This window comes from Sapajus apella, unplaced genomic scaffold, assembly GCF_009761245.1.
Source record: "Sapajus apella isolate SASKATOON/1434 unplaced genomic scaffold, GSC_monkey_1.0 scaffold28, whole genome shotgun sequence".
In the NCBI taxonomy this organism is placed as follows: Eukaryota; Metazoa; Chordata; class Mammalia; order Primates; family Cebidae; genus Sapajus; species Sapajus apella.
Window position 1 is genome coordinate 21,516,042 of NW_022436968.1, and position 22,800 is coordinate 21,538,841.

The 22,800-nt window shown below is 37.1% G+C and overlaps 1 protein-coding gene across 5 annotated transcripts in view; it reads right to left on the reverse strand.

The window, feature by feature from the left end:
• MAP3K20 (mitogen-activated protein kinase kinase kinase 20) overlaps positions 1–22,800 on the reverse strand; it is a 196,732-nt gene that overhangs the window by 60,748 nt on the left and 113,184 nt on the right. For all 5 annotated transcript variants that reach the window (XM_032292930.1, XM_032292931.1, XM_032292929.1 and 2 more), the window contains exons 5-9: positions 20,620–20,685; positions 16,692–16,720; positions 16,439–16,576; positions 9,513–9,599; positions 3,545–3,619 (exon numbers count right to left, since the gene is read on the reverse strand). In XM_032292930.1, coding sequence (XP_032148821.1) covers positions 3,545–3,619; positions 9,513–9,599; positions 16,439–16,576; positions 16,692–16,720; positions 20,620–20,685 — 395 coding nt within the window. The remainder of the gene's footprint in view (positions 1–3,544; positions 3,620–9,512; positions 9,600–16,438; positions 16,577–16,691; positions 16,721–20,619; positions 20,686–22,800) is intronic.

Here is a 22,800-nt window from a genome sequence, read left to right on the forward strand (position 1 = left end):
ATGCCCAGCTAATTTTTTTTTTTTTTTGTAGTTTTAGTAGAGACGGGGTTTCACCATGTTGACCAGGATGGTCTCGATCTCTTGACCTCGTGGTCCACCCGCCTTGGCCTCCCAAAGTGCTGGGATTACAGGCTTGAGCCACCACGCCCGGCCGGCTCTGTTCTTAAACTGCTCAACATCTTTTATCATGTAAGGTATTAAACTCACGACTTTAACATATTTTTGTTTTGCTTTTTGGAATCAGAGTCTCGCTCTGTCACCCAGGCTGGAGTGCAGTGGCACGATCTCGGCTCACTGCAACTTCCACCTCCCGGGCTCAAGCAATTCTCCTGCCTCAGCCTCCCGAGTGGCTGGGACTACAGATGCACGCCACCATGCCTGGCTGATTTTTTTTTTTATTTTAGTAGAGATGGGGTTTCACCATGTTGCCCAGGCTGGTCTCGAACTCCTGAGTTCAGGCAATCTGCCCCAGCCTCCCAAAGTGCTAGGATTATAGGCGTGAGCCACTGCACCCGGCCAACTTATTTATTTCCTAATTTAGAAATATCATTTTAGGACCTGAACCAATACTCACCTTTCCTTTCTTTCTCCTTCTCTTAAATAAAATATTCTGAGCACCTGTTGTAAGCCACTAAAAAGACTTGATATTTGCCTAATACCAGCTTTCTCTTGCATGTATCACCACCCCTGCCTTCGACCCTGATTGCAAAAGAACACTAGTTCTACAGGTGGGCTGACTATTTTAAAGTAGATGTTAATACTCTATAAATCTAAGGATTTTAAAAAAGGAAATTACTTTAACTATTGCTCTACCTATGTGCATAGGACTGGAACTAACTTCTGGTTGAATTGCTACATATTTGTAGCCAGTACATGGAGGTAACTCTCAGGAAATTTACTGTGGTCTGCCTACTTCAGGCAACAACCAATTTGGGCATCTACTTTCTATATCGATGTAATGTGCAATAGAGAAATACATGTAACAACTACCTCTACATCCTTATAAAGCTTGTAGCCCATCTAGGAAGAAAATATGTCTTTAAAAATACAGCTGTACATGGTAAGGCCCAGACTGTGGTTTAGGAAAAGAAGTACTAAGCCTGGGGTTGAGTAAACAGAATAACCAAGGAAGACTTGATGAAGTACTCAGGGAGAAAGAAAAGAAGGAAGAGACCATGTTTGGAGAATGAAAGTATGGAAGGCATGTCTAGAGGAGATCAGCAGTGAGGGAGCTGGAAATGTGGGCTGTGACCAGGTATGCGACCAAATCAAATATGGGGGCATGTCATTGTTTAATCAGAATGAAATGTCATGAATTTAGAAGATAAAAATCAATTTTAAACTTCCTTTATACCTCATGTGGCTGGGATGCAAGATTTCTTTGGCCCTGAAGAAGGGTTAGCTTACTACATGCTAAAGAAATGCCAGCTGCATGGCTTCAGCACTGGGCCTAATTTTCTTGTTGTGTAAGGTGATTATAGGATCATTTCATTAATGTACCACAAATGCACATTCTGAGAATTTTAATTAATGTGGTACTGAGTGCCCAATTAAGAAATTCAAAACTTGCTTTGCATACTGAAATGTAATCAGAGTTATAGAGATCTAGTTGGAATAATCAAATCCAATGCAAATAATTTCAGGCAAAATATGTATCAGAGAGAAACATATGTCCAAAATGACTTATATGTCACAATGGACATATAACTAGTAGGAAGGGTAGGGAAGGGGCAGTATGATACCATTTTAACAGTAAAAAAAAAAAAATGTTTTAAAGCAAGCTTGAAAATACCTGCATATAGTTTCTACTGAGTTAGTTGCAAAATGTAGGCATTTCTCTTAATGCTTAAAAATCCCCATTCTGCAAAATCATGTACTAAAAATTATAGGGCCTAAACAGGAGCAGGGCAGACCATTGAAAGACCATGCAACTTTGTCATCAAATACTATTAAAAAGAATAACAATCCTAAATAAGATAGTAACACAGTTTAAAAACATGATTCTTTAGTAAAAATAAAACTAGGAATATCTAGGACTCTACTTAAAAAATAAAGGGTAAAGGAAGTCTAAAGAATAGGAGTGAAAGCAAAGATTTCGCAACATGTCCACAGCACAATTTGTTGCTGGGAGAACCAGCAACAAGTTCTTCCAGGTCAAGCTAAGCCAAGCCGAGAAGGAGCACGTGGAGTGAACAGGCTTCACAGCACTGGGTCCCATGCTGCCTTGTTGGCTGGATTATTATACTGTGTGCTCAGTGTGGAACAATGTGTTGGGAAACATTTTGAACAATCAACGTGAATTCTGAGTTACACTAACATCGTCCCCAGTCTCCATTCTCGCCAATGGCTTCTGAGTTATTCCCACTAAAGAAACATATTGCAGAGGAACAGACTGTATTTTATGGCCATTCATTCTTCTTGGGGGTCAGATTGGAACAGGGTTGAAATTCAGTAAGAAACTGGATTCTTTACTCTTTATTTTTAGTCTCTATTTAAAAGATCAGTTGTAATACCTCTATTTCCACAAAAAACTGGACAAATCTAACATTTTTATGTCTTTCTGGAGTGTAACTGCTCTTATTCTAATGTTTAATCTGTGAGAATATTTTTTATTTTTTAACTCACTATGAGAAATTCCAAAATACACAAAAGTAGAGGGAACAATATAATGAACCTCTATATACTATAACTCAGCTTCAAAAATTATCGTGGCCAATCCTGTTTAATCTATATCATCATCCATTTCTCTTCACTTTATTTTGAAGCAAATCCAAGACTAGCCTATCATTTTATCTGTAAATATTTCCATATATATGCAAGAGTCTTTTAAAATGATTTTTGCAGGGAAAGGAAATGGGCCATTCATGCTCAAATGTGATAACCACATGAAAGCTGAAGTTTTGGAATTTCTCCAACTCTATTGTGATAGCTCAAAAACATCACTGAAGCTGGACACGGAGCACATATCAAGATTCTCTAGAAGTACTACTTTTGCCTGCTGTTCGGCTAGAAAGGCAAAATAGTGCAGTGGTTAAGAGCAGGGACTGTGCCAGACTGAGTTCATGTCCAGCCTTACTCCCTGCTAGCTGTGTGGCCTTGAGCTCATGACGTAACCTCCGTATGTCTTGGTTCTTCATCTGTAAAATGAGGGTAATTATGGCCTCTGCTTCACAGAGGGATTCTGAGGAATAAATGCGTTAACATACATGAAGTGTGTGGAACAGTGCCTGGCATATTGTAAGTACTGTGTCTTAGCCATCTCAATAGCATATAGGTACAATAGTTACTACTAAAAATTAAAAACAAAATTATTTTTACTGACTCCAGAATGTCAAAGCGTGCTGTAAGAATGAGTTAATAATGAGTCACCAGAGATCAAGATTAAGCAGATGTCAATAGGAGACTTTAACAGTCAATCTGGGGCTCTTAGGAGCATCAATTCAGCTTTGCTTTGTAATGAGTTTTATTATCCTAAGTTTTAAAAACTGAAAGCCAAACGAGAAATTTCAAAATTCTAAACAATAACAAAAATACATATGTATACCTTGGCATCAGCTTCCCAACACTGATGTAAGAGTTCAGCAAAACTTCTGGGGCAACTGCTTGGAATGGTTAATCTCTACAAAAGAGAACAAAACAAAACACTCAGTTGATTCATTAAGGTAAGCAAACACTATCTGAAGGTTCCTAATACAGTTAATTTAAGAACATAATCAAGATGTGAAATTTAAAGCTTCCATTGATTAACATATGACAGGTGAGAATTTATGTTTAGATTTGCAATCTCTAAAGACTCATTTTCCTTAAAAGACAACTGTAGTAAACGGAGAAGTCAGATTCAGTAAAACTAATGCAACAAAACATCAAATATCTAAAACTACAGTAGGAGAGGAACCAGTTGGAACTTAAATACTAAATATAAAACCACAAGACATTGTTCTTTTATAGGAAACTTATGATATACGTAACAGGCCAGGTAACAAGGAAACCAGTTTAGCTTTGGCGGTAGGTATAAAACTTTGAAAAGATCTGAGCACAGATCAGAGAATTTTAAAGAACTGTGCATTTCTCATTGGTAAATAAGATCATCTGAACCTATGACTGATTATGGTTTTGTTTTGGTCAAACCCATATACTGTAAGGACCCAATACAACAAAAATTATAATATGAGGACGCGTCCTGTTCTAACATCCTACAGTAGTTCTCATAGAACATGTGGTGCCTCTATTCTACAGAAGCGTTTTTGTTTGTTTTAGAGACTGGTGGGTTGCAACTGATTTTTAAGCATAACAGGTCAGGAATGCTAGACCCTTCAACATATCATAACATCCTGCATGTCCAAGAACTTCCTTGTATCCCACAAAATTTCAAATGTCCCATTTCCATTCATGTAAGTAAAACAAGCAAACAATGAGGTTTATAATTTTCTGGGCCTAGAATCTAATTTACAAATAAACACAAAATATTTTTTGAACAGTTTGAAGATACACTGAACTTTGCAGAATGCCTCTACAAAATAAAGGCTTATTAATACTTGCATGATTCTTCTGACAGATACCAACAACAGTGCCACTCCCTAGGTACTGGAGTCATTAATACAACCCAACTCCATCCGGCTGCATTTGTAGCTGCTGAGTTCTATTTATCCCCTAAAACTGCTCCATTATCTCCTCTAGTGTGGTCATGCTTGCGCATTTGAATGCTGGAAAACATCTGTCATTTATTTCTCTTTTATATTACAGTTAGAGCATTATGTTAACTTACAATATAATGTGTGTAGGTAGTTATATTACCTTTGAATTTCACCTCAAAGGAGCATAAGGGGTTGTTAACATAATTGTTATAAAATGAGCATTGGGTGTGATGGAGTTGAGAACTGCTGTGCTAAGAAGTATTAAGACTTATTTCCGTTTTGTTTGCCAAAGAAGTTCTGCAAATAACAAACTTAAAACTGAACTTAGCTGGATTTGGGGGAGGCTATGTGTGAAACTAGAAACATAGTTGCGTTGACAAGAAAACTGACAACTTGTATTTGGAATTACAGATAATCCTAAAATCAAAACAAAACGAAGTTGAAAAACAAAACTCTCTCCAAACTAAAGGCCGTGCTAAACACTTTTAAACTTCTAGGCTCCTGATGTCACAGAATAGAATGAGATATATTAAACTGTACTATTATTATTTTACCGTAATGTAAACTGCAGACCTTTTGATGAAGGCAAAAAAAATTCAGGTGTTTACTTTTTAAAATATAAAATGGTTGGGAGGTAGGGACAAAAACAGACTAGGATTGCAATTATGCACTTGAATGTACTCTGTAACTAAAAATAATGAGTTTTCATCGAGGGTAACATTTTTCAATATAACTTTGTCTCAACATTTTCCTGAGAACTGGATGTGAGCTGGCTGAATATGGAGGATGATTTCTGTGATCTTTCCTTACTGAAAAACTGCTTAGATGCCACATGGAAGTCATTATACAAGGAGACACAATTATTTTAAATAATCGGACATGGTCAAATATCAGTTTAATCTAGACCCAGACACTTTATGTAATGGATTATTTTGGTGCATTATAAAGTAATTTAAAATAGAATCCGAAGTATTTAAGTCCTGATTACATAACTGTGGGCATTCCTAATACATTAAAACATTCTGAAATAGCCAGATCTTATCACCAGGTTTGCAGTACTACTTAAAACTTAAATATTTTTAAATAAAAGTTTCAAATTAAAATATTTTCCTATCACCAAATTAGGCATGACATTTTTTAAAGACCATCTTTATTTTTGCACCACTTTCTTTCTTTTTTTTTTTTGAGACAGAGTTTCGCTCTTGTTACCCAGGCTGGAGTGCAATGGCGCGATCTCCGCTCACCACAACCTCCGCCTCCTGGGTTCAGGCAATTCTCCTGCCTCAGCCTCCTAAGTAGCTGGGATTACAGGCATGCGCTACCATGCCCAGCTAATTTTTTGTATTTTTAGTAGAGACGGGGTTTCACCATGTTGGCCAGGATGGTCTCGATCTCTTGACCTCGTGATCCACCCGCCTCGGCCTCCCAAAGTGCTGGGATTACAGGCGTGAGTCACCGCGCCCAGCCTTTTTTGCACCACTTTCTACATGAGATGTAAACATTTTTTTAAGTCAAGTTTTTATCTTTTTCTAAAGGCTAGTCAAGAGCAGTGGATTAAGTTTTATGAAGATTTCTATGTTAGTCAAATCCGAACACATTGTATGTAAGAATTTAAGTATTTATAAAAATAGAAATTATGCTCCAAAACATTCTGAATGATTACTGATTGAGTTCCATGAAAATGATAAAAGCAAATATACCTATCTGTTACATTTAAAACATTTATTAGTAATGCCCTCAATTTCATGCCTTCTGTAAAGGTTCACCGTTTACTCTGTGAAGTTTAGCAGTGCTTTATGAATCTAGTTTTAATAGGATTTAATATTAGAAAAATGATTGCTTAAATGCCTTATTTCATTATTAAGGGACTAGAAGCAAAGATCTTCAGATATAATTTTTAGAAAGTATTGATTTTTCTATAGATGCGAAAAGTAATCTTAAATGGTGAAAATGAATAAGGCCCATTGTCTGGGTAAGAGTAATGTGCCAGTCTCAATTCCCTGGTCTCGACAGTATACCATCGACATGTAAGATGTCACCAGTGAGGGAAGCTGGGGGAAGAGAACACAGACTACTTTAGTTTTTGTTAATTAAAACTTTTTTGACTAGGCACAGTGACTGATGCCTGTAATCCCAGCACTTTGGGAGGTCGAGGTGGGTGGATCATTTGAGGTCAGGAGTTCAAGACCAGCCTGGCCAATATAGAGAAACCCCATTTCTATTAAAAGTTTTTTGAGTCAGGGTGTCACTCTGTCACCCAGGCTGGAGTGCAGCGATGTGATAATGGTGGCAGCCTTGACCTCTCGGACTCAAGGGATCCTCCTGCCTCAGCCGCCCCAGTAGCTGGGAACACAGGTATGCAAAACCACACCCAGCTAATTTTCTGATTCTTTGTAATATTTTTGCAAACTCCTGAGAGTCTATAATTATTTCAAAATAAAAAGTTAAAAAAAGACAACCATAATGCTTGGATATAGATTTTACGGATAATTAGATAACATTTAAAATGTCTCCCTGAACATTTAAACATGTCATTCTTTATTTAAATGAGGCCTGTTAAAAATATGACTTTCTCTTTCCAACCCATAACCCAAAATATTCAATAGTAAAAGTAAAAGAATTAGAAGTTGAGGGGATTTTGTAAGTTATATTTATTTAAGTCAAAGTCTCAATTTTGTTATGAAATAAATCCTTGGAAATTATTGCTATGTCAACAGAATTTATTTTAGAAATGGATACCTCCATTTGAGAGGTGACCTGAAGATACCTTCTTGAATGATGATATTGAAAACTACATTGAAACTTAATTTCCATATTTTTGACAAATAAATATTGTACAGAAAGAGAACAGCAGATAAATATCCTTGTAATACCCAATTTGACTGAAGTTCATTAGAAAGTTGAAAAAATGTATTTTACCATGTAGACTTTTTTCAACTTACTATGATATTTAATGAATACAATGTGGGAGGTATTTGTGTAGTCTTCGTCAGTTATTAGCTGATCATCAGAATGTATCATGAATAAAATAGTAAACTCTACTTTCTGGGATCTCCAGAGAGAAAGAAGATTGCTTCCTTATGCACAAAGTTGAAGAGGTTCTGAAGGTTATTCATGGGAGATTTCCAGTCCTCAAGTCAACTATCCAGGCAGCTTCTAAATTCACTTTTTTCTTCAGCTTTAAAAAATCCTTCACAGATAGTCCAATGTTTTAAAAAGTGCTTTCAATTTATATCTATTCTGGCACTCTTTAGATAAATTATTTTAATACATTAATTATTCTGTCTTATCCATTTGGAGGGTGTAGTTAGCTTTAAAAAAAAACAATAACCTTTCTCCTAGTTTATCTTGGAATAGTGCAGCGGGAAAAGATTACACTGAATGTTTTGGTTCCAGAGCCAACACAAGGCACGTAATTTTCTTCGCTTTCATTTGTAAACCCAGAACCAGATCTCTGATGATCTCACTGGCAAAAGAAATAGAGCAGAAATAAGTGTGTCCTCATGTCATGACGACATCAGTTATCCTGTGTGTAAGATCTTATTTAATAGCACATGAAGGATTACTATCCCTTTTAATTAAAACAGAACAGCTACTGTGAAACAATGAGTAAGGCACATTCTTGCATATAACTCCTTTTCATTTCTTAAATTGGCAGCTCTTTCCCATCAATTTCAGCTATCATCAACATTGCATCTGCTCCCAATGAATCAGGAGGACAAATTATATGGTAACTCCGGATTATGTGATCTAAAAGACGAAAACTTGGTTTCTCCTAGTCAATAGCAGCTTTTTGATTAATCTAGTTTGTTCCTGAGCTCACCTGGGAAGCAGATCAATCTAACTCTTTCAGAGCATTAAAAAGGGATTTTTAAAATATATTCACCTTTTTGCAAATTATTTTTTTCTAAGGTTGCAGTCTTACCCTTTGTGGAGAGCACAGATAAGATTTGGAAATGAAGAAGTTTTGTGAAATAAAGTTGTTTTGCATTGCAAAGACAACTGCTTGCTTCCATTACATGATCTAAGTTCTCATAATACCTTGATATTGGATGCTTCATCCTTATGCTGAGAATTTCCATGGCTGTGCGTTTCAGTCACAATTTTAAACCTTTCAAAATGTAGTTGCTCTCTTTGATATGAATGTACCATGTTCTCTGATGTAGGCTCATAGGTCCAACTAACTGAAAGCCTCAATTTGTGGGAAGAAGAGAAGCGAGGCTGGGGACACAGCACAAACGGTGTTTACGCCACTGAAGTTCTTTTGAAATGGAAAGGCTCTGCATGAAGAAGTGAACAGTTATGCCACTGCCTCGCCAATTCCAGTGAGGAGCTCATCTTCAATGTAGTGTTCAACGTAGGTGGCAAAACTGTAATTTTTCCCTTTTTTGAAACTATTTTTTCTTCTTTTATTTTTGAAATTCTCATCTAAGCGACAGTTTCTTGTACTATAGTGACTCCTGCTGGGAGAGGTAAGTTGAAGTAGCTGAAGGTCTCTTACAGATATATCAACTCCCGGCCAGTAAAAAAGATGTCCTAAACGCAGGAGATGGAGTTAAACTGTTCCCCTACCTTGGACGCAATGGCTTCTTTCATCACTAAGAACAAACCCCTAGGTTTTACAATTGAGACTGAGAAACTAGTACAGTACTTGTACAATTTTTGATCTACAGCATCACGACGTGAAGCTGCAACAATTAGATGTAAAGGGTCCATTCATGAGGAATAACATCACTTTGACCCTTTGTGTTAGCTCCTACTGCTAATCTTTCCATAAGCGTGAACTTACTTTCAATTTGAAGAAGATGAAAAAGTCTTTTGCAAAACCCCAATACTGTTTTCTGATCTATGTACCTGAATGGAGAAACGTAGTCTTACCTCGTTTTTTTCCACTACAAGCCAAGCTACTTGTAATCCTTCCAAACCTTTAAAGGGGACCTCCCTTGTTAGCATCTCCCAGAGAACCTGGAACAAAAAGAAAATGGAATTTTTATTCTTGTACTTTATATTTTTTGGGTACATATTACTGAAACTTTATCAAACATTTAATTGTATCCAATTACCAGACACAACCATCCCCATCTGTAGAAACTTGGGCAAAACAAATCTGCTCATGCACACAACTTCTTCCATATATTAAATACTTTTTACGTTGCTTTTTATAAAGAAAAAAACCTGGTTTAGAAATTAGGACATCTAGAGCCAGACTTAAACTTCTATGAAACCAGTGCGCCAGATTTAATGTCATCTCATAAATTATTAGAATTGTTACGTTCTCACAAGTTGGATTTTGTATTTTGTTAAAACTCTTTCTACCTTCAATTTCTGATACATTTGTCTAGGAGATAATAACTGGAAATTCAACAATATTTTAAAAGATTCAATAATGTCCTCATCAAAAATAACTGAGCCCCAAATCCAAATCACTGGCTAACCCACCTACCCCACAATGGTAGATACTTGCAAAATTGTAATATTTAGATTTTACATGTTACATTTTAGGTTTTGGAGAAATCTCCCTCAAAATGAGTCAGTCTAAGGGATCTGTTTCATCTACATGTAATCTATTATACCATACTCTAAGATGTAATGAACACTTTATGTGCATACAAGCTGACTGTGTGTATGTGAGTTTATGTGTGTGTTCATCTTTGTGCAGTTCTTGAGATCAGGATGATTATTAAGCCTGAGTGGAATGTCCAAAGAAAGCAAACTGATGCTAGAACACTGCTGATTTTGGTTTCTCTTTAAACACTGAGGAATGGAGATTTGTACACTTGGTTACTTTCCCTATTTATACAAATGGAGTTCAAAAATGTGAGTCTACCAATATTCTGTAAAGTGCAAAAACAATTCTAAGTTATCAATAACAGACCTAATAATAACAACCACTATCACTTATTGAGTACCTATTATTTTCCAGATGCCCTTTTTATAGGTTACCATGATGAACAGCAATCCTGTTGGATACATATTACTCTCATTTTATAGGTGAGGAAACTATTAAAAAAGTTAAATAAACTTGCCCAAAAACACTCAGTTATCCAGTGACAGAGCCAGAATATGAACCTGCTGGCTCGCCTGGAAGGCCAGCCTCTTGACCCCTTTTAATTTTAGAGAAGGGAAAGTGGCAATAGTAGAAAGGATGCCACAGGCCCTGTCTTAGGTAGGGCATCCTGGCAGAAGCAGGAAGAGAACCAGTGGCGTCGACTTAGATTTCCCTTGTTCTAAAAACAAAAGCCCATTTCTGAATAGGAATGTAGATGGAGCACACATACTCTAGAGTCAAGTGAATCCTAGAAATCTCTCACTCCATATCCACTATTTCCTCAGCCAGTGCTCAGTCTTATTTGAGCCATAACATAGTAAATGAATTCTGGCTAATAGGAAGATAATTAGCAGGAAAATCAGGGAAATTGGCAGATGCTCTTCAAGCAGGAGAAAAAAAAATTCACCGAAGCCTTTTTGGGCTTTTAATCAAGTGTGTAAGGTACTCCTTTAGAGGAGCCACTGAATTATTCTATTTGAGTCACACAAGTGATTAGGAGAAGGTAAGGGGCATCCCACAAGGGGACAATTCTAGTTAACACTGTACTAAAGGAAGGGTGAGAGCCAGAACAGGTATGCAATCACCCTGATGTGCTGCCGCACCCGGAGGGAGGCCGGGCAGCCAGAGGGCTGAGCAGGAAATGGAGCCCCTCAATTGGCTGCAATTACCGCTCCACAGGGGGCTAGGGCTGGGGAGGGGAAAGGATATGAAGGGCAAATAAATTAATGGATGTGGCATTCCTAAGCAGAATGGGAACAGGGAGTCAGCCTCCAATAAATCAAACACTCCAGACCCCCAAACGCGCAGATGAGCAGTGCCTCCCCACTTCAGAGTCTGGCCTGCAGGTATGATACACGCATATGTACGTGTGCACACGTGCACAGGCTAAATTTTGTGAGGTGAAATGCAAAACCAAGAGTTTGGGGGGATAACACCAGAAAAACAGTATGTCATTCTTTCTTCCAAAATATTCTGCGGGAAAATGTCCAAAATCTAATAAAATTTAAGTTATATTTCTCTAAGAGCTGTAGCCATGAACAATTTAAAAAAAAAAAAAAAGCCAATTTCATTTGACTCCCTCTGTGTCTCTGAAGAGCTGCTACACTGAGGGAGATAGTTGATGGATGTAAAAGTGCCTTAGGTGGTGTCATCAGCTGCTATATCCTGAAGCCCAAATGAGGTCTTTAGTTTTATTCCAGTATCAGCATGTCTCATGATTTCCTTTTATTAATTACCTGGATTCAGGAATGTATCAAAAAGTAGGCAGTATAAGATCGGACACCAGGTTTTTGTTTACACCTAACAAAATGACATTTGGCACACAAAAGTGACTTTGTTGAGGAAGTCACTTGGAGGTCTAGAAATATATTAAATGATGCCTAAAAATACTAGTTATGAGGATTCAGGCCAAATATTATTGTGATCTTTCACCTTAAAAATATTTTCCGACTCATTTTATATTGAGACTTCCTCACATTTAAACTGTGCTCACAAGGAAAATTTCTATTTTTAGTTTACAGAATAGAAACTTGGAAAAGACTACATACTTTTTCTGCCCTTTCTTTTCCAAACAATAGAAAGCCATTACCTGCGCCCAGCTTGTTCTGGAACAGGGCTCTCAGACAAGCCAGGCAGCCGTGCTATCTCGTAAGCCACTCCGTTTTCAAGGCTGGTTTTGGCTGAGAAGCTTCTAAAAAGGTAATCCTTTCTGCATTGCCATTAGAATAGCTTTGTGTTTTTTTTTTTTTTTTTTTTCTTTTAAGATAGGCTAGGCCTTGTGTTCTCAGAAGGCTTATTCTTTCAGTGATTTTTTGCTTTTTTTTGTGGATAGCATACTAAACACTCCTTCTGGTTAAGTCCTCAAAGAGAAGTTCTCATAAGAGGGTAGAAAAATCTCATTTTTTATAAAATGGAGGGAAACAATTGACTGCCTAGCAAAGTTTACCAGCCTAAGAGCAAGGATCATAAAATCCACTTCTGGCATTCACAGCACATTAATTTTAAGGCAGTATGAGGTTCGTGTGTCTTGCCATTTATTAAGAAGCAGCACTGGTTTATCAACCTGGGGAGGGCTGCTAGTTTTAGCAGTAGTAGAGGCTAGATTCTTACAGCAGTCTAAAAAAAATGGAAAAACAAAAAGGAAAAATATATTGCATTTTTTTGAGTGGATTTCAAAAAGAACTTTTTTTATGGTCTTATTCATCTGTGTGTGACTGTTGTCTGTAGAGGGGGTTTCAATGAACAGAACTGACTCCCAGTGAACAATGGGATATTTAATACAAACAAATGCTCTCACTGAGTCTTGGATACTCACCTGTTTCTGAAAAGACATAATAAATTCAAAATAACCACATTTTGAATTAAAATAGGTATCATTTTCCAAGTTTATGGACCACAAACTTCTAAAACTACCATAGTACCAACCTGAACATCTATCCTCACCTGCTGTTTTCTGTAATATCGGCTTTGAACATATAATGCTTTCTTCATTTAAAAAAAAATCTGTTTTTGTTTAAACAAAAAGTCGCTGGAAAGCATACCTTGTATTTTTCTTTCACTAGTGGTGTTCATTTAGAACAAATAGAATGAGAAGAGATCAGAATTAAATATTAGGGTGGTGCAAAATTAATTGCAGTTTTTGCCATTACTTTTAAATGGCAAAACCTCAATTACTTTTGCACTAACATATGCAATCCTGAGTTCTTGTTTATAATTAAATTAGCATCTGTACACTTTTCTGAATGGAATTCTGCTGACACAGCTCTCTGAAAGGCAAACCAGCATTCCAAGCAAATCTCTGTCTTCAAGATAGACAGCAGAAGCTGTTTTAAAACAGACTGACTGAAATGGCATTTCTGTTTCCACCTGTTAAGGAAAGGCTCTAGCATGAATTCAGAATGGATATTCCACATCATGTGATGGGGCGAACAGGTTCTGCAGAGCAACCTCCAGTGTGTAAATATAGAGCAACCCTGCAAATGCTCGATTTGGTTTCAGTGAATTAAATTACTCGATAGGATGGTTTGTTAAATCCCTCCAAAATAAAACAAAACCAAGCAAAGGTAGGGTCAGCACACAAGTAGAGAGAAAAGCTAATCCACAAAGAGACATGTTCAAGTCTTTCTACTGAAATGTGGTGCATAGTTATTTGAGTGAAAAGGTTTTTAATAAAAAACACTGAAAATGTGCAACGCCTGAAAGGTTGACTTAGACTATGTTTAAGAAATGGGGTCAATGTGGAATGTAAGAAAGAGATTTTAAAATGATACAGGAAAAAATCCTAAGCTCTGCAAACAGAAGTCACCTCTTAACATCTTTTACAGTTTGTGTGAAAAGGAATTTGTGCTTGGCTACTGGTACTAAGACTGTACTTCATCTCAGGAAAAGCAGAGGGGTGCATTTCACACCAAAGCCCTGGCAACTGTAAGGCTTTGAAAGAAGGCAGCATAAAGTTTGTTTTCATACATGAAATAATATTGAGACCAAAAGTTCACTCTATGTACAGTTGTGTCTTAAGGTCAAAAATTTTTGAGATAAAGAAATTCAAAGATGGGGAGAATTTTAAAAGTAAAAGCACTGTATGTGTGTGGACTCATAAGTACAAAAAGGAACCTCAAAAGTCTTCTAGTTCATATAAATGTGCCCAACAATTTAAAAGCTGTAACCATCTACAATAACTATCACCAACATACATATATACATAACACCAACATACATGTTCATGTACATTTATATACACATGCACATGAAAAGAATGGAAGCTGTGGGCTTCCGGTGAGCCACTCTGAACTGTCAGCTGGAACACTGACTAACAGAGCCACATTCCTAAGCCCTGCTGCTCATCTTCCCAAGCCCTCTTGTTCCACGGAGATGCCTGAATGCAAGGATGGCCCGTTGCAGAATACAGAGTGGCTTTCTCGTGTTTGATGGGTTGTAAGAAACAAAAAACCAACTATGGTATCTATGAAGACTATGCAACAGAGACTCTAAGTGGCCCTCAAAGCCAAAAGTACATATTAATCTGGTCCTTTCTAAAAAAGTTTGCTTGCTCCCATTCTACAGGACAAAAGGAGACACCATTCCCGACAAGCAGGTTAAGAAAAATTTAAATTACCCTCAGGTGGTGTTTAGCGTAGTGCTTGGCTCCATAAATACATTTTTGGTTACAAAGGAAGGGATGCACTTTCACAAGGGAAAACAATCTTACAAAGAGTCTTAAATTGCTACAAATACCCCATTTTTCAGAATATCCCACAGAAGAATGTATGATGGTTAGAATATAGTAACATTTGGCCTAGGAGAGGAGTTTTAGAAGCTAGTCTCCTCTGAAACTTATGTTTTTTCTTTTTTTCGATGAGAAATATTTGTCACTGTCTGTGACAGTTTATGGTCTTCAGTTTTAGAAACATTCAGAATCAAGTGATATTAGGTACTGATGGTTTTTCTTTCTTTTTTTTTTTTTTTTTGATATCAGATATTGAACCTGATGTTACTGTTGCCTTCTGATCTTTAAAATTCTAGCCTTTAACCAAAACATGTATTTCATCCTTGAAATGATTTTTTTCAATAGCTAACAAAATTAATCTTTATTAATTTGGTATACATAGAATGTGTTATCATTTGGAAAGAGCTAGTCACTGAAGCAAGTTCAAAACCTGTGAAGCCAGCAGCAAATAACCAGAGACTGAATAAAGAAAAAGGACAATGTCTGACAATGTGACTCTCCTCTCGTGCCATTGGTTATCAACTGCAGTAAAAAAAAGAGGCCCAGGACGAAGAGGCATGCTGATGTGGACCCAAAACAGGCTGCTGCTTTTCCCATTACTAGGAAAATGCCGTTTTCGGAAGTAATATAAATAGCAGAGCAGTATAATTGGGATGAGATGTAAAGATAGGGAATTGCAAAACTATGTTGGCCTTTTTAAAGAATACATAACATTTTAGGGGAAACTTATCCTCAACAAAAGGCAACAAATGAATTCTTCCAGCAAAGAACACTCTCACTCCTCACATCCTTCTCTCTGATAGGGCAGGTATAACCTCTTCCTCAGGAAATGGTCCATCTCCAAATTCCTCCTCCAGGAGCTTCTGCTCCTTAACAGATTCATTCCTGTGGTCTCTATTCCTTGAGCACTTCAACCCCACATTAGTCTATTCTCTATGTTGCTCTGGGGTGATTCTTATGTAATGCATTAGGGTCAGGCTTCAGATAGTCACTGCTACTCTAAGACTGGGAGCAGACAAGGACAAGGCCATCTGGTAGTGCTAAGTATGTTTTCTTTTGGACTTTTAGAAATTCATGAACCAGTATGATAGCTGGGACTCAAAAGTTTCCTGGTGATTAACTCACCTGGCAGCTCTGTTGGTGATTTTATACTGTTTAAGCAATCTATTACAATGAAGCCCCGTTCCAAATGATCCACATTTCCACTGAAATTACAGAGAGTCTACAGTTACATTACCACCCTGCAAAAGATCATCCTCACAGGCGAAGTGCAGCCCAACACTATCTCAGTTTCCATTTGTTTCTTGGAAGTGGTGTTGGTTTCTTCTCAACACAGGACAAAATAACTCTGATGATTAAAAATGATTAAACCTTTTGGCAACTAGGAAGTGTTTGCCGCTGCTGCTGCTTCAGGCATTCCACCAGAAACAGCAGTACAGTCTCAAATAAAACCATGTTAAACTCTCTCTCTCTTCTCTAGATTGTTTGCCTTTTGTATTTTAGTAAACAAGAAATGCGAAATGAACTCACCACACCATAGGAATATGTGTCACAAGTTTCTGACACAGGGAGACTTTGAATAACTTCTGGAGCCATCCATGGGAAAGTTCCAACCAAGGACATGTGTGTTGTATGGTTATGGAACCGAGAGGCACCGAAGTCACAGATCTGAGAAAACAGGAATCAGTATCAGCTTTCTATTTATTGGCTAATGAAAGAATCATAAGTTACAAAAACCAACATCTGAAATTAACAATTTTTTAAGTAAAAGAAATAGTCCTACCTTCAATACTCCATCAGCAGCTATAACAACTGAAAAAGGAAAAAAGATAAATTACGACAATCATCTAATTTGTTTGAACTGTCTTATAATGAAAAAGCCATAAACTTCTATTTCTGTCTTCAATATGGCATTATGAAAGGTGAAATCAATGTATTTACAGCATTGAGGATTTTGCAGAAGGGGACTGACATTAAAACAAAAACTTAATAACCATTAGGTACTGATTAAAAAGGCTTCTGAAGTATTGATGGTTTTTGTTTTATCCAAATACAGTACTGTTCAGTAAAAAAGGCACAAATTCATAGTAGTTAGGAGAACCAAATTTTTACCTGGGTTCTGCCTGTATACTGCCAGTGTGACACTGAGGTAGTCATTAGCTTTACTACTTCATGTTATATATAGGGTTTCCTCCCAACTCAGGATTTTTGTTAAAGGTGGAGAGAATATTCATTAATTCACTTGTTCATACATTCACTCATTCAATAAATATTTGCGGAGGCTACTACGGGTAAGGCCATGTACTACACTGTGGAACAGGACTGTGAGCAAGTCTGGCACTCTTTGCTCTCATGGTGTTTACATTCTTATCAGAGAGACAAACATCTACAACAAAATGGGATAGATTTGATGATGAGAGAAACAATACTATGGAACCAAAGAACAGGGAGATCTATGTCTAGAGAGGTCAGATGAAGCTTCCTGCAAGAAATGATGCTTGTGCTAAGATGTGAGAAATATAGGAGCTAACCAGAAAGTGGAGAGCTGAGGGAGGAAACTAGTTTCCTAGGCAGAAGAGAGCCTATGCAAAAACTTAGGAGCAGACAAAGGCACGGCAAGTATGGAAGGCAGGGGCCAGGTCAAGAAAAGCCCTTGAGAGAAAGAGAAAGCCAATGAACCAGTTTTATGTGGAGGAATGAAATAAGCAAATGTGCAGATGGAAGACTATGACAGAGAAGAATAGACATGGAGGCAAGGTGATCACTTTGCACTCGAGGTTTTGTGGTCCAGGAGAGAGATGAGGATGTCTGTACTAAGGCAGTGGCAAAGGACTGGAGAAAAGTTGACCGAGTCAAAAAATATTTAGGATGCAGGATCACCTACACTTGATGAATGGCTGAACATGGGGGGAGAAGGAAGAGAACTGAAGGATAAAATCAGATAAAGAAGCAATACAGATAATGGTTAGAATGGGAGTTCTGGATTTAAACTATAACTACTATTTATCTAATTTCTGGCTTGGGCAAATGGTACTGTCACTCAGTAAAGGAAATGCAGGGATGATTTTTTGGGGGTAGGGAGAAAATGAAATGATTAATTTGGACATAATATATTTTAAGGTCTTACAAAATACGTGGATGTATCTAATCAGCAGATAGATATATAGTTCTGAAGTTGAGATCTGTTTGGGATTATTAATATGTAAATTGGGTTTTTTTTTTTTTTTTTTTTTTTGAGACGGAGTTTCACTCATGTTACCCAGGCTGGAGTGCAATGGCGCGATCTCGGCTCACCGCAACCTCCGCCTCCTGGGTTCAGGCAATTCTCCTGCCTCAGCCTCCTGAGTAGCTGGGATTACAGGCATGCGCCACCATGCCCAGCTGATTTTTTGTATTTTTAGAAGAGACGGGGTTTCACCATGTTGACCAGGATGGTCTCGATCTCCTGACCTCGTGATCCACCCGCCTCGGCCTCCCAAAATGCTGGGATTACAGGCTTGAGCCACCGCGCCCGGCCTGGGTTTTTTTTTTGAGATGGAGTCTTGCTCTGTTGCCAAACTGGAGTGCAGTGGCACGAGCTTGACTCACTGCAACCTCCACCTCCTGGGGTCAAGCAATTCCCCGGCCTCAGCCTCCTCAGTAACTGGGACTACAGGCGTGTACCACCATGCCCAGCTAATTTTTTATATTTTAGTAGAGACAAGGTTTCACCATGTTGGCCAGGATGGTCTTGATCTCCTGACCTCATGATCCTCTCGTCTCGGCCTCCCAAAATGCTAGGATTACAGGCATAAGCCACCGTGCCTGGCTGTAAATGGGGCTTTTATGGGAGTGCAAGAATCAGAGCATAAGAGCAAATGAGTCTGAGGATAAAGTTCTGAAGAACTGTTTCAGCTGTTTCTTTTGTAAGCCATGTGTGCTTTTAACATGACAGATGATCAATACTTACTATTTACTGATGATTTTACTAAGGAGGGAAAATGATCTTTGTATGATCAAATATATGAAAATAGCCTGAGGGTAAACGTGATACTGTAAGTAATAAGCTATAAACTTCTGCAAATAGAAATGTAAATATTACTAAATTTCATATTCAGCTTTCTCATTATAAGATTCACGAGTGCTCATTAGAAAAACTGCCATTTAAAAATACGTAACATAGAAAGTGAAAGTCTGGTTATCTTTCCAAGGGGAAAAGAATTGCTACAAGTTAGGTCTATATTCTTTCAATATGAGTATATGTGTGTTCCTATTTAGTAACCATAATACATATAACTAAATTTTTAAAATGGGGACATTCTCCATTGTTATATAGCCTTCATAATGATAGCATGGATAAATCCATAATTTAGTTAATCATTCCTCTTTTGTGGAAGATTTAACATACACTGAAGTCAAATAACATATGTAAATTGAAATTCTGAGCATGAACTGAAAACTTACAAATTCATAAAACTCTGATATTTACTAGTCTAGATTATTTCCTAATGACATCCTGTTAGCTGACCATATATTAAAAGTGCTTAGTTCCAGGAAGCTTATGTCTAAGAAGAATCAAAAGATAAATGATGACTAGAAGAGGAAAGGACAATCAGACAGGGTTAAATTGGTGGTCCAACCCGGACTACTCACGAGTGACGGGTGCCAATAACTTCCCTCCCCAACCCCCATGCCCCCTCCCCCCCCAGCTAAACACACACACACACACACACACCCACACCCACCCACCCCCCTCACAGTCCTGGGGTGTGTGCAATGGTACCTCATTGATTCATTCCCTGGTCCTCTTCCACTACTTGCCATCACTACCCGTTCTAAGGATCACACTATTAGCACATACTCATTTTAATTGAAGATCTCCTAAAAACAGTCATCTTCCTCCTTACTGAGAAGGACCATTTAGAAAGCATGTAAATAATTAATTGATAGCAGGGTATTCAAAAAAGTAGCAAATTCTGATGTTTACTTTAGCTAGTTCTGGAGAGCTAAATAACCCTACTGCCTTTCCCAGATGACTCTGAAGTGATGTAATGGAAGAAGCATTCTGTTACCACTCCTACTTGAAGGTAATGTCTAATCCTGCCAGTTATTTTAAAATGCTCACCCCCTCCAAATTATAAAATACAGGGCCATAAATAAGCTTTAGAAAGTACAGAAGAAGAGAAAGAAGAAAAAGAGAGCCTTTACTTTCCAAACTTCCAAACATGTGGCTCATTTTGGGCACTACTCCAGGTAACTCAGGCAAGACTGGCATAAACAATTCACACCAGGCAATTCAGATGCAAGAAGAACAAAATTCAAAATTGATAGTGTACAAAGCCACCTAAAAATAGAAGACTAAAAATATATGACTGCACACTTTGATACAGCAGTATTTCTTTTAGAAAATGATTCTAGGGAAATTATTAGGGATGTCTTGAAACATTTGGCTGAAAGGTATCAAGCCCAACATTTCTTATCAGGGAAAAACTGTAAACAATTCAAATGTCCACATTCTGGGCTATATTTACACAGTGAAATACTATGTAAATATAGCAGCTTCTTCAAATAATATTAAGATCTTTGTTATTTATTGACAGTAGAAAGACTTCCATAGTATCAGCAGTGAGTCCAATAGTAGGTTACAAAAGATATGTAAAGGTGTGGTGTTCATTTCTACATAAATGCATATGTAATTTGTAATAAAATAGGTAAAAATATAAATACATTACCATTTCTTGACTTGAGGTCTCTGTGAATCACCTTGACAGGAGCCTCCATATGTAAATAGTGCATTCCTTTTCACACAAGAAGAAATAAAGGCCTATTAATATTTTCAACATTATGTCAGTATTACCTTTCATATTTTTTCAAAGAACTCAGGAGCAGAAACTAATTCACATGTCTTATTCTTCCCTGATGGATAAAATGAAAACAGAATATGTCTACATTAGTAACATGGATATGTGAAGTCAGATATATAAGCTTCAATCTCGTAGAGGTTGGAATTTGACTGGGTAAAGCTAACTTCTTACAATACCTAATAAGGACACCTTAATTTTCTGCAGTCTGCATGAAAATAGTAACAGCTAAGGTATTCCGCTACCAACTGCCTTCTAAACCTGCCCAAGTTCTCAGTAGGATTTGCAGTGTTCATCGGGATGTTTGCAGTTACCTAGCTGCAGATTCTGATGTCCACTTACCAAAGTTCTGGATGTCTATGGTTACCCAGCTGCAGCTTGGCTTATTTTCTCAGTACCCGTTCCCACAAGCCTGGGAGTGGATGTGGGGGAGCGGTGGGGAGAACTGGGAGGACTGATGAGTTACAGTTGGTAAAGTATTTTATGATCTTCAGATTTAAAAAGTGTACGATAGTTACGAACTATTTCATTCCTTTTACAAGGATATATCTTTGAGATAATCTGTATTTCAACATACTCCAAAATTCTTTCCATCATATTTAGGGTGTAATCAAATTACTTCAGTAAATTGGGTATATATAAACTTTATAGGGCTTTATTATTTTGAATCAAAAATTATACTTTAAAATACATATTTTATGGTTACCACCCATAGCTTTTGACTCTTTCTGAATTTATGTACGGTCTACCTCTTTAGGAAAAAAAGGATAATTTCCTACTAAAATACATCCTCTATTTCTCAAGTTGTCTTTTCTAAATAATGGCAGAAATAGCTCCCACCCCCACCTCCAAATCAAACAGGCTTCTTTTTAAAAAGAACAATGCATTGAAAATAATTAATCAGAGGCTTTGGCTTTTTAAAGCGTATAGAACATTTTAATTTTATAGAGGTTAATTTCTAAATCTCTTCTATTTTAATTATTATGTATTGAAGAATCGTGAAAGGACAAAGAAAATAAAAAAATTTAAACTCTTGCCATATGATGATATCACTGAAAAGAGCCAAGTTAACACAAGTATTAGTAATTTATGTGATCTTAAATAAGATGTAACTGGGATAAAGGAAATTTCTTCTGATATGAAGTTCTACATCCCTTAAACTGCAAAAATTCAACAGCTACAGCTTGGGTGGCATTTAATAATTCATTTAACTAGATTTCATAGTTACTGCTCTCTTGCTTTAGAATCAAATTCCTTAATTTTTCAGGTAGAATCTGAATAATTACTATTACAGGTAGAGATAGATAGTTTCTACACCTGCTGATAAGTAAAGATTTCAAAAAACAAGACTCAAATACAAAAGCTCTAAATATAGGTATTTTTCTTCCTCATGGCAGATTATCATAAGAAAAAAGTACCATAAAGTATTTGTGTACAATGCATAGTATACATTTAAATACTATTTCATACACATAAACAATAGCACACTCACATAAAATTCTATTTAATGTTTTTGTAGAATCAGTTATAATTCTGTCTTATTTTTATTGCAAACTATTAAGAAGGCTGAAAAACACTTTCATCAGGTGTACATTCAGGGTTTCCTTAAAAAAAAAAATAAAGAGTTGACAGGTGTAACTGAGAAGACTTTTGGGGAAAACTGGAATGAATGGTGACCATTTCGAGACTGGATTGGAGTTTATCTGCTTTAATTGTTCCTTTTAATCATTGCTGATTGACTTGCAGCAATTTCAAATATACTTGCTGGTCCACCCTCCATTTATCCTCACATCTAAAAAGAAGAGAATCTTTTTTGCTTTGAGGAGATATTGTCTCAACAGCAATGATGCTGAGCAATGCCTATTTGAAAATGCATGAATCAACCCTTATTTAAAATGAACTATTCATTCTTTGATTTCTCAACATATCATTGCTCCAGTGGCTTTAATCATAGGTCAAACTGAAAGACACATAGCTGAATTTGAAACAGAATCAACAAAAACCAAGCCTTCCTACTTAATCTCTTATATTCTAAAGTCTACACACAGCTTT